General features: G+C 40.1%; 1 protein-coding gene across 1 annotated transcript; it reads left to right on the forward strand.

The window, feature by feature from the left end:
- The first annotated feature begins 242 nt into the window (after nucleotides 1-242).
- Nucleotides 243-12,334, forward strand: slc25a29 (solute carrier family 25 member 29). The gene is made up of 4 exons (XM_041805997.1): nucleotides 243-673; nucleotides 6,053-6,096; nucleotides 6,621-6,704; nucleotides 8,704-12,334. The coding sequence occupies exons 1-4, from the start codon at nucleotides 646-648 to the stop codon at nucleotides 9,472-9,474; spliced, it is 927 nt and encodes a 308-aa protein (XP_041661931.1). The 5' UTR covers nucleotides 243-645; the 3' UTR covers nucleotides 9,475-12,334.
- The last annotated feature ends 302 nt before the right edge of the window (nucleotides 12,335-12,636 follow it).

Below are 12,636 nucleotides of genomic sequence, written 5' to 3' on the forward strand. Positions count from 1 at the left end.
TACATACCACACTTGTTTGTAGAGAGAACTGCCTCCATCATTTCAATAACACGAGGCAGCTCAAAAGCAAAACACCACACGACACAAGTGACGCATTTCAACATTGGGCGGACTTCAGTGTCCAGCCAATGAATGAAGAGGATTAAATTTGACGCGTCACCTCTTCGCTGTGATTGGTTAAAACTCTACCAGGCCGGTCATTCCCGCCCTCTCCTCGTTACTTCCTGCGTTGCTAGCTTGCTTTGCTACAGAAATAAACCTCCTTGACAGCCAGCAGAGAGGGTGTCCGCATTGACTGTAAACGCCACATCAGTTCATTGAGTTTCTGTAGGTCAACCGGTGGCTGTTTTTAGAATAAATATAAGAAAAGCTTAACACCAAGTAAGAGAAGGCGGAAGCGTCAGTAATTCTTATAGCACACAGAGGAACTATTATATAGCTAACCCCTGCTAGCTTAAAAAGACGCTCACTGAGGTGAAATTGGCAATTTAGCTAGTATTTAACAGGTGGGAGTGAGACTCCGTTAAACGAGGAAGTTAGCGATTTTGTGAAGCTATTGCTTTAATAAAACTAGTTTGAAGTCGTTTTTATTAAGCTTAGGCGATTCAAAGTGATCGTGCGACAAGGTGACGGCAAAGAGGGGCGATGGACTTCGTTGCAGGATGCATCGGAGGTAAGTCAGTGACAATAGCTCTTTATCTGATAATATGATAGATGATAACAGCTGTCAGAGAAAAGCCTTGATTTGAGATACGATACCCCAGTCAGGCTGAGATGAAACACCTCTTTGTTTGCCTATTTGAAAAGGACAAAGCCACAAAAATGCACAGCCCAGCTCTTTGAAAAGTGATGCAACTCGATGACAAGATTACAAGTGCTTTTTCTTAATTCCACCGCTTGTTGGCACACTGTGGTCCGCCCTCTAGATAAAGATACAGGGATATAGGGAAATGTGTTTGACCTGGAGGCAGACCTTCACTTTTGATCACTGCAAAGTTGTCATCTGAAGACTTAAAATAAAAATGATGAAATAAATAGACTTCCCATATTAGTTTTAATGTCCCAAAGGGTATCCATCAGGACGTTTAACAGAAAACCATTTCATTAACAGCCTTAATTTAGAGGTAATTTCACACATCACACGTATGCAATGTTCAGAACACCCTGTTTACATTTGAGGGAAATATTTATGTCAGATTCAGAGAACTGCTTACTCATAAAGGGTGAGCCAACCTTGTGCATTTCTCCCTGGTGTCAGCTGTCAACCTTGCTGAGAACACAAGGCACACCAACGCCAGACAACCTGCAACCGGAGCCTCCTATCTAAGATGGCTTTACTGTTTAAGGTTTCCACACACAGCATGCAGAGGACATGAATCAGTGCACACCCCTTCACAGACCAATCCCATGCTTCCTCTTCCCAACAGTAAGGGACATCCCCACCCTCTCACTGTGAGTTTGATTTTAGGGAAACAGCTACAGTGAAATCAGAGTCTGTTTGCGGCCCAGTTTGTGCTCAGTTCAAAACTAGAAATGAGGTCAGTACAGCAAAAACAGTTTTGAAACCAGAGAAGTTTGTGATCAAGCTTCCTCCCTCAGACCCAATATGACGGAGGAAATTCAGCAATGATGCAACATTCTCTACTGTTTGTTTTCCCCGTACGTAGATCATGCCAGTGTGTTGAGGTCAATGACCGCTGATCATTCTGCCAAACGCACGCTTGCTTGTGTTTTTTCCTGGCGAACAGTGAGGGCTCATTCCTGATAGGCTCTTTTTACAAATAGGTCAGGTGACACAACAGGTGCTTATGTGGGATTAGCTGTCTGTGGTTTGTTTTCTGTGGGGAGGTGGGCAAATGGCTTATGTTTATGATACAATTATGTCTTTATTATTAAGACTTTATTATTATAACAGTCAGGCTGTCTAATTAGCTGTAATTTTTTATCAAAAAATGTTTAAACACATGTAACAATTAAAAAAAAAAAAAACAAATTGAAACAGAGCTTGGTCTTTTTATTTATTGACTTATTCTTCCCCTTATGTTTCGTAACAAAACTAAAACATCAGATTTTAATAACAGATATTGTGGATCCATTCAGTGATTGTAAAACAATTTTAATATGCCCCATCAGGCTCTTTCTCATATTAATATGGCCATAATTCAATTACTGTTGAATTCACTCATTAGAACACATCTCTAAATATAAAACGTGCCATATTGCTACCAATGATCTTTAAAAATTAATTTTCTAAAACCATTAACTGATATATATATATATATATATATATATATAAACTGATAACATTGCCAGGCAGACACCCCTTTTCCAGTAGTATAGCAAACAAAATAGATGAAAAATCAAAATGATGCAGATAACAAGGACAAAAAACATGTCTGCCTGTGTTTCTCATACATCAGCAGCCATGCTTATAATAATCTGTACAATCGCCCAAAATGAAATATTTACCCCTCTATGTAAACAGTTTCACAATGTTACATTGCCTCTGAAAAGTGACTTAAGTTTTATATTTAATTTTTCTCTAGTAACTTCTAATTCTTTGTTTTAGCTCTTAATTTTGTATGTTTAGTCCTGTATCTATTTTCAGGGTTCAGCACAAACTCAGGTGTGAAGGCCAAACTGGCATCAGAACATGGGCATGTGCTGCACAAGCTGCGGTTATGTAACTTTCAAAGGAGTGCTAAAGAAAGTTTCACAGGGTGATGATGACCAGAAAAGTAGTTCTGGCTCAATAAGATGGTGTTACTCTGGCATAGATAGTAGTATTCTCTTAAATCACAAAACTTTACAAGCAGAAGATGTTTCAGCCTTCAAAGCCTGCTCTAACCAGCAAAAACAACAGTTAGATAAATCAAGCTTGACAGGGGATCTACAGGACTTACAGTATTCAGAAAAAGTGAAGTGAGTTACAATCATTTACTCATAACAGGGGGTAGAGATGTTTTGGTTTAACATTGGAATTAGCTGATATTGGCAGTTTTAATGGTCATCAGCCATCGGCAAATAATGCAGCATAGAAAGATATTAGAAGCAGATGTGTATCTGTCGTGTTATATCTCTACATTTAGCACACCTAACAGAATTTACAAAGGTAACTATGGTTCTGTGAATTTCTGGATGACTGCCAGTGACAGTAAACAAAAGCCTTGTTTGCATCAGGGGGTCCGGTTTGATTCAGTATGGTTTGGTACGCTAAACCTCAATATCGTTTGCTTTCCACAGACACCTGTGCCCCCTGTTGGTGGGCGGGCTGTAAATGTGACGTCACATGCAGCGCGACTCTGCTGGTCAAGCTGCCGAGTTATAGAAAGGATGAGTGAAAGAAATCAGTATGGAATACACATTAAACAACTTAATTTCAGCTGAAAGCGCGCTTTAAAAAAATAACTACATATTAATGATGTTAACCGCTGTCAGTACAGATCATCAGCTGATGGAATACGTGTATAGAAACGCTTAGAATTGTAACGGTACGTTAATATGTGAATATATTTAGTCTAGAACAGTTTATATGACAAAATATGAAAGTTTAGAGCTGTACTGTGAGAATTCCTCACATTAAAAATCAAGTAAAAATTCAGCTGGTGTTAAAATCAAACTAGATTTGTCAAAAATCCTGGGTGCGCTTATCTTGTTTCAAGATAGTCTGCAGCCTGAAGTTTTACGAGCACATTCAGCAACCACAGAGCGATCTTTTCACAGGTTACCTAAATTAAGAAGTAGATGAATAATTTGTTACAGTACAAACAATCAGCTGAGCTCCTCCAGGAATGCAGGTGAGGGTGGAACTCCGAAGAGTGAGGCCACGGGTGTCTGCCGAAAGAATGGGTTGCTAACCAGGCTCTGAGCCGCTGGTGTATTAACCAGCCCAATCCTGCCCAGGGCTGCATGCAGTGTTGCTTGTAACGAGCAGCTCCCTCCCCTGGCTCAGCGCTAAGAGAGCTCCTCTGGGAAGTCTCAGAGCCATCCCTGGCCTCCACACTCACTGGTTCAACCTCCTGGATCTGATCAGAGAAGGGGTCCCCCTTGAGCTGAACATGCTTTCCTATCTGCCCTGAAACTGAGATTTTGACACCTTGTTGACATAGCATCCTCATTTTGGTTACCTGAATCCCAGGCTGTCAGCTGAGGAGCTGGTTGGGAAGGCGGAGCCCGTACCAGAGCTTTGAGCTGTTCAATTTCAGCTCTTGGCACCTCTACTTCCTGGCGAGAAGTAGCCTTCCCCTTCCCCTTCTTGCATGTGGGGCTCCCATCCTCCTGTGCCCCACCTCTGTGCTTCTCCTACCACTCACTGCAGGGGCCAGTGCTCTTGTGTGTGTCCCCAGAGGGTGGGAGGTCATCCCCAAACAGGAGACTCTCCACCTGCCGCAGCCTCTCCTCTTTCACTGCCAGAGGCAAAATGCTGCAGTTGATACATGGGTTTGAAAGGGCCTCCCTCAGGTGACTCACACCCAGACACCTGGGGCACAAATCATGGCCATCCTCAACATGGAGTTGAGCTTCACAAGAAGTACAGGCCATCATACAAATTATGGGGTCACACTAGGAAATCTGAGCGGGAGCTGTGACTATCTGCCACTGAACATGATCAGATATATAGTGGTATAATACCACTCAGTCAGAAAAAAATATAGCTAGGAAGGCTAACGTAGCCTGCTGCTAACCTGTCCAGCTAAAAAAGTGTATACAGCCAGGTAATCTGAGCGGGAAATGTGACTGTTAGCCACAAAACGTGACCAGAACTTCCAGCCCTGACCTTTAATTACCACTCCGTCGGACACAAATAGATACACAGGCTAATATAATATAACGTAGCCTGCTGCTAACACGTCCACCGAAGCATGCATGCAGCCAGGTAATCCATACACAAGCTGTGACTATGAGCCACTGAACGCTATCAAAACCTCCAGCCACTTAACAAGATTGTCTAGCAAACAATGCTAGGACACCAGACAAGAGACGTACTAACCGCACTCGGGTCTAGCATTGGAGGAATTCGCTACCACAACAAAGTGTTTACAACAGTACGTCTAGCTAGTGAGCTAAAACCTCCTGACAGGAAAGGAAGGATAGCTTGACATGCCCCGCCTTAGAGGGCAATAATTTACACCAACCAGATGTCACAGGCAGACTGTCAAACACCAAACAACACAAAGCGTGCTTACCTTTCCTGGACTTGCAGAATTAAGAACTGCAACATGGACCTTATGGAACGATTAACCAGCGCTAGACGCCAGGCTAACAGCGAGGAGCTCAAAGAGGCCAGAAATTGGCTATCACGTGCTATTTATAGCAGGGGAGGTCAAGTACCCTACATGTCACCCATGTGATTTTGTCTACATTAGATCTTGACCTGCACGGAGTGCGAGGAGACACATCCACTTTGTTTACTGCCACTGGCAGTCAGGAAGGAATGAAACAGCTCTGCTGATTCAGAGGAGAGAGTTATTAATGAGCAGAAGATGTGACCTATTTGGCAAACTCTGGTCTGTGTTCATGGTTAAACATGAGAAAATGATGTTATTGTGGGAGTGTTGCTTGCACCAAAAGATTTAATCTAAACAGCATCAGTATTGGCCAATGGCTAAATTGTTATTTTAAATCAATCAGTCTGTTTGTATAGCGTCAGTTCAAAACCAAAGTTATCCCAAGACACTTTACTAAGAGGGCAGGTGTAGACTGTACTCTCTGATGTGGCCTATTATAATAAAGACCAGTGCTGATCACCATTTGCACAGCACTAGCAGTGTTTAGCCCATGTTGACAGCCCTCTGCCATTGGTATCAGCCTGGATTTTTAAAATTGTGCATCTTAAAATAACGACCACCACAGGAAAATATTTTCTGTGTAGATATCTTAAAATATTCTTTATTAAAAAACAGATTGACAAATATGAAACGCTGTGTTTTATGACCTAAATCCAAATCAATGTTGTTTATGAATGTCACAATACAAGAGAAATACATAAATTATAGAGAAGTAGTAAATCTCAATAATAAATCATCCTAATCAATGTTTTGTTTATGTCCAGGTGCTGCTGGAGTCTTGGTTGGACACCCTTTCGACACAGTCAAGGTGAGGAAAGGTCTTTTTGTGAAACACACTATCATTAATGAACAAATGCAAAGGCTTTGTTAGGCTATTATCTGTTTAAATTAACATTTGTACACAAATCAAAGCAAAATTAAGATTTAGCTGAATCCAGTCCAGACATTTTGCCACAAATTACAATCAGCCCGGGGCAGCTGTATAATCTGCACATCATATGGAGCATTGATTGTTCAGAGCAACTGATCCTAAGAGCATGATCCAGATGTTGCCTGGTAGAGCGATCAACAAAATCACAATATACAATATATTTGAAGCATTGTTTAAAAAAACAAAAGAAAAAAAAAAACAAAAATTGAGTTATATTAAAATAAAATAGACACACAGAAAGCTACTGGGAACCAGAGGCACTTGGCCTCCTCAACACAGTGGAAACCACCAATGTCAAGTCTTTCTGTTTTTCATCTGATGTGATTGCTCTGTTGGGTAGGAATCAGATTTTAACATTCATCAGAGTTTAACTGATCACTGATGAGCATCTTCTTTTGCAGGTGCGGCTGCAGGTCCAGAATATTGATAAGCCTCTGTACAGAGGGACCTTTCACTGTTTCCAGTCTATTATACGGCAGGAGTCGGTAAGCGTCATTCAGATCCTCTACTTATAAATGCATCTGACATAATACGGATGCCTCATTTATCTTGTGTTGGGTTCTGTATTTGTGCTCTGTAAGTGTTCCAGTCTGTGGAGTTGAGTGTTTTCCTCCGTGGCTTGTTGCTGTTTACATTAGTCCTTCTTGGCTGTGAAGTTGTGAGCCTGCTGCTCAGGTTGACACCCATGCAGAACTTATGTTGGACAGAGCCTATCTTTAGCGTGCACAGCCATCTTGGATTGTTCCAACTATGTTAGCTCAGGGTCACCTGATAGTAGAGTTATGTCACTCCTGGTCTCATGACAGAAAGAGGCACCTTAAGTTGTGGGGCAAAAGTAAAGGACATGTTAGGTTGGGATACGCCTGAATCTTGAACTTGGACTTGTTCGGTTATTTTAAAATTTGATTGTGTGTTGTCCTCCTTGACCTAAATAATCATGTTAGTGGATTAAATTGTCCATTTATCCATACTGGAAAGGATAACTATGTTTTAGCTCAAGGTCTACTAAATAATATAAATGAAATAATTTGTAGTGAAATGCAGTAGTGTAGGGGTAGGGTCACATGACTTCTTCTTCTGTTGGGTTTCCAACAGGCTAAATGACCTGCATGTTTTGTTTTGTTTTTTTTTTTTTCAATCAATCGTCCAGCACTATTTTGTGTATAGAATTATTAAGGGGGTGCCAGAAAGACAGGAAAAACTTAACACTGTGAAACTTCCACCTTTATTGCTTGTAGGAAAAGTCAACATGCTGGATATGTTACACTGTTTAATGCCTGGAGGTCTCTCCAAGGTTGGTTTCAGAGGATATAAAGCTATGCACATTAAATGTAGATGATTTTAGAAAAGTTTAAAGGAGTTTCTCATTGTTATGTTGACACTTGGGGATTCAAACTTAAAAATATGAAGACTATATGTGGATAAACATTTGATGCCATGCAACTGAAAGGGTACATATATTTTATTTATTTAATTTACTTCTATTTTACCAGGAAAACCTAGTTAAGATTACATTTCTCATAAGCAGTTAATAGTGTTTCAGACAAAGAAAAGGTATACACAGCTAAGATAATAGAAGATATACAGTCTAAGGTAACACATTTGCAATCCAAATATTTACCAAAATTGACCATATTTATAAATTAACCAAAGCATCTGCAGCCAGATTTCTGCCTCCAAGTTATTTAACTTCCTCTTAAAACCGCAAAATTAAATTACTTTACTACACTTCGCGTCTTTTATATTAAATTGATTAAACTACAGTTATGTTCTCTGTCCAAGTAAAGGTTTTGTTGAGTTCATAATCAAGGTGTCTGTGGGGTGTTAAAAAGTATTTAAAGTGGATAAATCAAGTTAATGGAAGTAAAGGCTTTTAAATGTATTAAAAAGTCTTAAATGCAAGGCTTTGATGTCTTAAATTGTTAAGCTTCCAAAATTTCATTTTCATAACCAGGTTGTACCTTAGTTTTTCTGTGTTTGTGTGTACATTTTATTTTAATCACACCTGAAATTCTTTTGGAAACATGCCAGATCTGACAGTCTGGCATGGCTGAGCTCCTGTGTCCTCAAAGCTCTGCTGCGTCTCTAACTGGAGCTGAAGTGCAAAATTTGTAAAAAGGTACTTATAAGAATGTGGTATTAGGTCATTTAACAAAAAACCCCTGAATTTTCAGCTACCTTATGACATCTAACTGAGGTATTTTTCCTCATATTTTCAAAATTCTCTGAGAAAGCTCTATTTTTCTGCTGCGATAGGAAATACTACTGGCATTTTCTTTTTACATTGATACATTTTTATCCTATTGTCAGTACAACACATAATACAAAATCCTGCCACTAATGAAACAGCTTAGAAATTGAACATGGTTAGATAGGTTCCTAAAAAAATGAAGAGAGTCTTGAAAAAGGATTTAAAAGTATTAAATTTGTTTTTAGATTTTCTGCATATACCCTAATGTGGCTTTTCTGATCCTCTATCTGCAGGTATTTGGTTTGTACAAAGGCATTGGATCCCCCATGATGGGCCTGACATTCATCAACGCTATAGTGTTTGGTGTTCAGGGAAACACCATGCGGCTATTGGGACAGGACACTCCCATGAATCAGTTCCTCGCTGGAGCAGCAGCAGGTGCCATCCAGTGCGTCATCTGCTGCCCCATGGAGCTGGCTAAAACACGCATGCAAATGCAGGGAACTGGAGAGAAAAAGTCATCTAGGAAGCTGTACAAGAACTCCCTCGACTGCTTGGCTCGCATCTACAACCGGGAGGGTCTGTGGGGCGTAAACAGAGGCATGTTGACCACGCTCATCCGAGAGACACCCGGCTTCGGTGTGTATTTCCTGGCCTATGATGTGCTGACGCGCAGCCTCGGCTGTGAGCCAGACGACCGCTACATGATCCCAAAACTGCTGTTTGCTGGGGGCATGGCTGGCATCGCCTCCTGGCTCTCCACCTACCCAGTGGATGTGATCAAATCTCGCCTGCAGGCCGATGGGGTGGGCGGCGTTAACCAGTACAGTAGCATCGCTGACTGCGTGCGACAGAGCGTCAGGAAAGAGGGCTACATGGTGTTCACACGAGGCCTCACCTCCACACTGTTACGAGCCTTCCCTGTGAACGCAGCCACCTTCGCCACGGTCACCCTAGTCCTCATGTATGCTCGGGGGGTGGAGGAGGGACCTAAAGACTGTGAGGCAGCTCAGCCGAGCCACCACACGCAGATCCAGCAGCAGGCCCAACCCTCAAGCCTGTGACAGCACTTAGGTCATCCCTGCAACATGGGAACTTAAAAGAGCAACTCATTCGTGCAAACCATGCTGTACCATCTGACTCTGTTCCTCATTTCACCAGTCATTCCCATTTCAGAGTCAGAAAACATCCGGTTTGTTTATACAAACTCCTGTTTTTACATTAATTTAAAAAAGGAAACAAAGTGAAATTTTTTTTTTAGTAAGAATTTTATGAAGTGTTTGCCTCTGATGAAGCAGACTTTTGAAAAGGATGGTGTTACCTCTTATAAGAGGGTGAAATTGAAGCTATGAGATTCATAACAGTTCTAACAGCAGCTTTTATCTTTGATAAATCTATTTTATGAAACAGATCCAGACCTGTTACTGAGCCACTAAACTGATGGTGTGGCTAGGTTTGAAGATGATATTGCGTACATTTTTCTTGAAAGTGCAGATTGAACTGCACCTGTATATTTGACTGATTTTATGATATTTTTTTGTATGTTGGAACCATTACTCCTGCCTTATGAATGAAAACTTTTGTGATAGAAAGCTGAAGCACCTAACTTCATGTGATCTGTTTCCTCTGAAGAGCCAAGCAAGTGAGAGGGAATGTAGCATCTGATAAGTTTGAACTACTTATCACGCATGTATTTCAAACCAAAAATCATACTGCAGCTGTAATCTAATAATCACTGAAGAACTGATGGTCCATACTGCTCATTTCATTATTATTTACAGAAAACCACTGGTTTGAAGGTAAACCCTCTGTGTTTGAATGAGGACTGTTGTTGGCTTTTAAGTTCAAGTTTTGTTCAGCCATCTGTCTTGGAAGCACATCAGTTAATGTGAAGATTTGTCATTCTTGCCTGCATAGATGGCATGGTCCTGAAGACAGACAAAACCCTACATCTGGTACTGTACTTGTACTACTCTTCTTTTTGTAAATGTCTCTTTTTTTAAACATAAAAAATGATATGGTTATTTCAGGCTATTTATTGCTATGTGGGGCAAACAAATGCCTCAAACGTTAAAATAAGTTTTTCACAGTACGTTTAAGTGCATTCTGGTTGGAAAAAAAGTTCCAACAACCCCCGCATTTGTACCCATAAAAAGCCCCAGGACTTTTTTGGCACCATGTGATTTATAAGAGTACTGAAGGATGGAGTGGCTGAGGCCCTGTCTGCTAGAAAAGCTCCTTCAAGGCTTTCAGAAAGGGTTCTTTTTTTCTGAAGCTTTCCTTTTCATCTTTAAAGTCATGCATGGAGTGTACCTGTGGAGAATTTTAAAATTGTTGTCTCCCTAAACTTGACTAAATATGTATTTTTGTGCATCAATACTTAGTACTGTACCTAAACAAGCCTTTGGCTTTAATCTGAATTATTTATTTGACTGAAGTATCTTTGTTTGCTTTTTAAAATGCAGGTGTTGAGTGGGAAATGTCTGCTTTTTGCATTTGCATGATTAGTTTCCTGTTGTTTTTTTTGTGTTTTTGTCAGATTTTTTTTTTTTTTTTGCTGTAAAGTCTATGTATTGTCTATATTTGTGACAGCTTTTCCCAGGTCTAAAACCAGCAGCAGTTTCAAACTGCTGTCATTTATGTCCAAATTTTGTCTACACCAGAGGTGTCCAAACTATGGCATGGGGGCCAAATGCAGCCCACAGTCCATTTTTGATTGGCTGCAGCAAATTCTAGAAATAAAATGAAATAAGAAAATTTAGCTTGTGCTCAACTGTTTTGTACTTTTAAGTTTCAGTACTCGGCGGTACTACCATGTTGATTTTGTAAACAAACATTTTGACAAGAAGATATCTTGATTAATAATGTCCTGGTGGATTATTGCAGCAAATAGCAACACCAGCAGCACTTCAGGGGTGGAGCCAGTAGTAGCCAGAGCCAAACAGGACCCCCCAGGCTCTCCCAAATCCTGAAAATGACTGTCTATTTGCCTTGTCAGCCATAAACAAGCCATTTAGGTGTATAAAATCGATCGCTAAGCATGTATGAACTTACAGTGGATTGGTCCTACTAAAATACGCTCAAGGCGAGGAATGTGAAAATGGCCCCACCATTCTTATATATTTCTGTATGTGGCCCTCTTTCGAAAAAGTTTGGACACCCCTGGTCTACACTTTATGACCAAAGTCAGTGGACAACTGATATAAAGTTAAATGTCAAATTTCAACTGTAAAAGCTGAAATACTGTTCAATCCGGTTGCATTAAGGAGACCAAGACCACAATCTCTCCTCTGACTTTAGGCGATTTAGTGTCCGAAAGGGTGTTTGAGGGCATGAAGTCAAAGATGCACTGAAACTTTTGGGGTATCATGAATGTATGCACTCACTATCAGTTCTGAAGCCCTGCTGTTTAAATGTTGGAGTCCTTTTTGAAATGCTGCTGAGAAACTTGAAAACCTGCATTCTGGTTTGATGCTGTGTGATGATTAATCAAAGTTGGAAATATAAAAGGGATATTTGTTTTATCTGTTACTTAAACTTAATAACTCCACCTTCAAACAGCGACTGTTATCTATGTTACAATGATGTAGATTATGTCTCAGACTTGGTGGTTTTATAACAAATATTCAGTCCAGCTGTTGTGAAAGATGCAATATGTACAGGATGTAAATATTAATACAATAGAGCATTGAAATGGTTATGTAAATATATTTACATATATAACATATATTTTCAGTCCAAAGTAGTCGTGTGGTGCCCCGAATGTTTTTGAAGACTTGGTGTGAGCAGTTTGCATTAGCTCTTTAACTGCAGAGATTATATATGATAAACTCAGACTTGATATTTTTGTTACATAGTCAAACATAACCTATTTGTCTACATTTGTCACTAAGGATCTGTACAAATGGATCAATAAAACTCATTCAGGAAGCTGTGTTGTTGTATTTAATCCAGACTGATCTACACTGGCATTAAATGTATACAGCTAGGGTTGGGAATCGCGGGGTAGCTCATAATATGATACACCATACATGGCTGATGAGATTATCATGATACAGCAACTCTGCAACAACTGATACATTACTAGATAAACATGTAATTATACATCATGAGAAATATGAATAACACAGGCATAAAGGTTGTTCCAAAAATGATGAATTGCAGGATTTTTGTATTTCCTTCCCCTCACAAATTATTCATTTTACTGTCCACCAATTGTTTTCTTT

Source organism: Cheilinus undulatus, linkage group 14 (genome assembly GCF_018320785.1).
Source record: "Cheilinus undulatus linkage group 14, ASM1832078v1, whole genome shotgun sequence".
NCBI classification, from domain to species: Eukaryota; Metazoa; Chordata; class Actinopteri; order Labriformes; family Labridae; genus Cheilinus; species Cheilinus undulatus.

What these genes read in the sequence shown, in the direction of transcription:
- slc25a29 (XM_041805997.1), top strand. Translation starts at nt 646, where the DNA reads ATGGACTTCGTTGCAGGATGCATCGGAG. An exon ending in CGTTGCAGGATGCATCGGAG is followed by an intron (nt 674 to 6,052) that starts GTAAGTCAGTGA and finishes GTTTATGTCCAG; the next exon opens with GTGCTGCTGGAGTCTTGGTT. An exon ending in ACCCTTTCGACACAGTCAAG is followed by an intron (nt 6,097 to 6,620) that starts GTGAGGAAAGGT and finishes CTTCTTTTGCAG; the next exon opens with GTGCGGCTGCAGGTCCAGAA.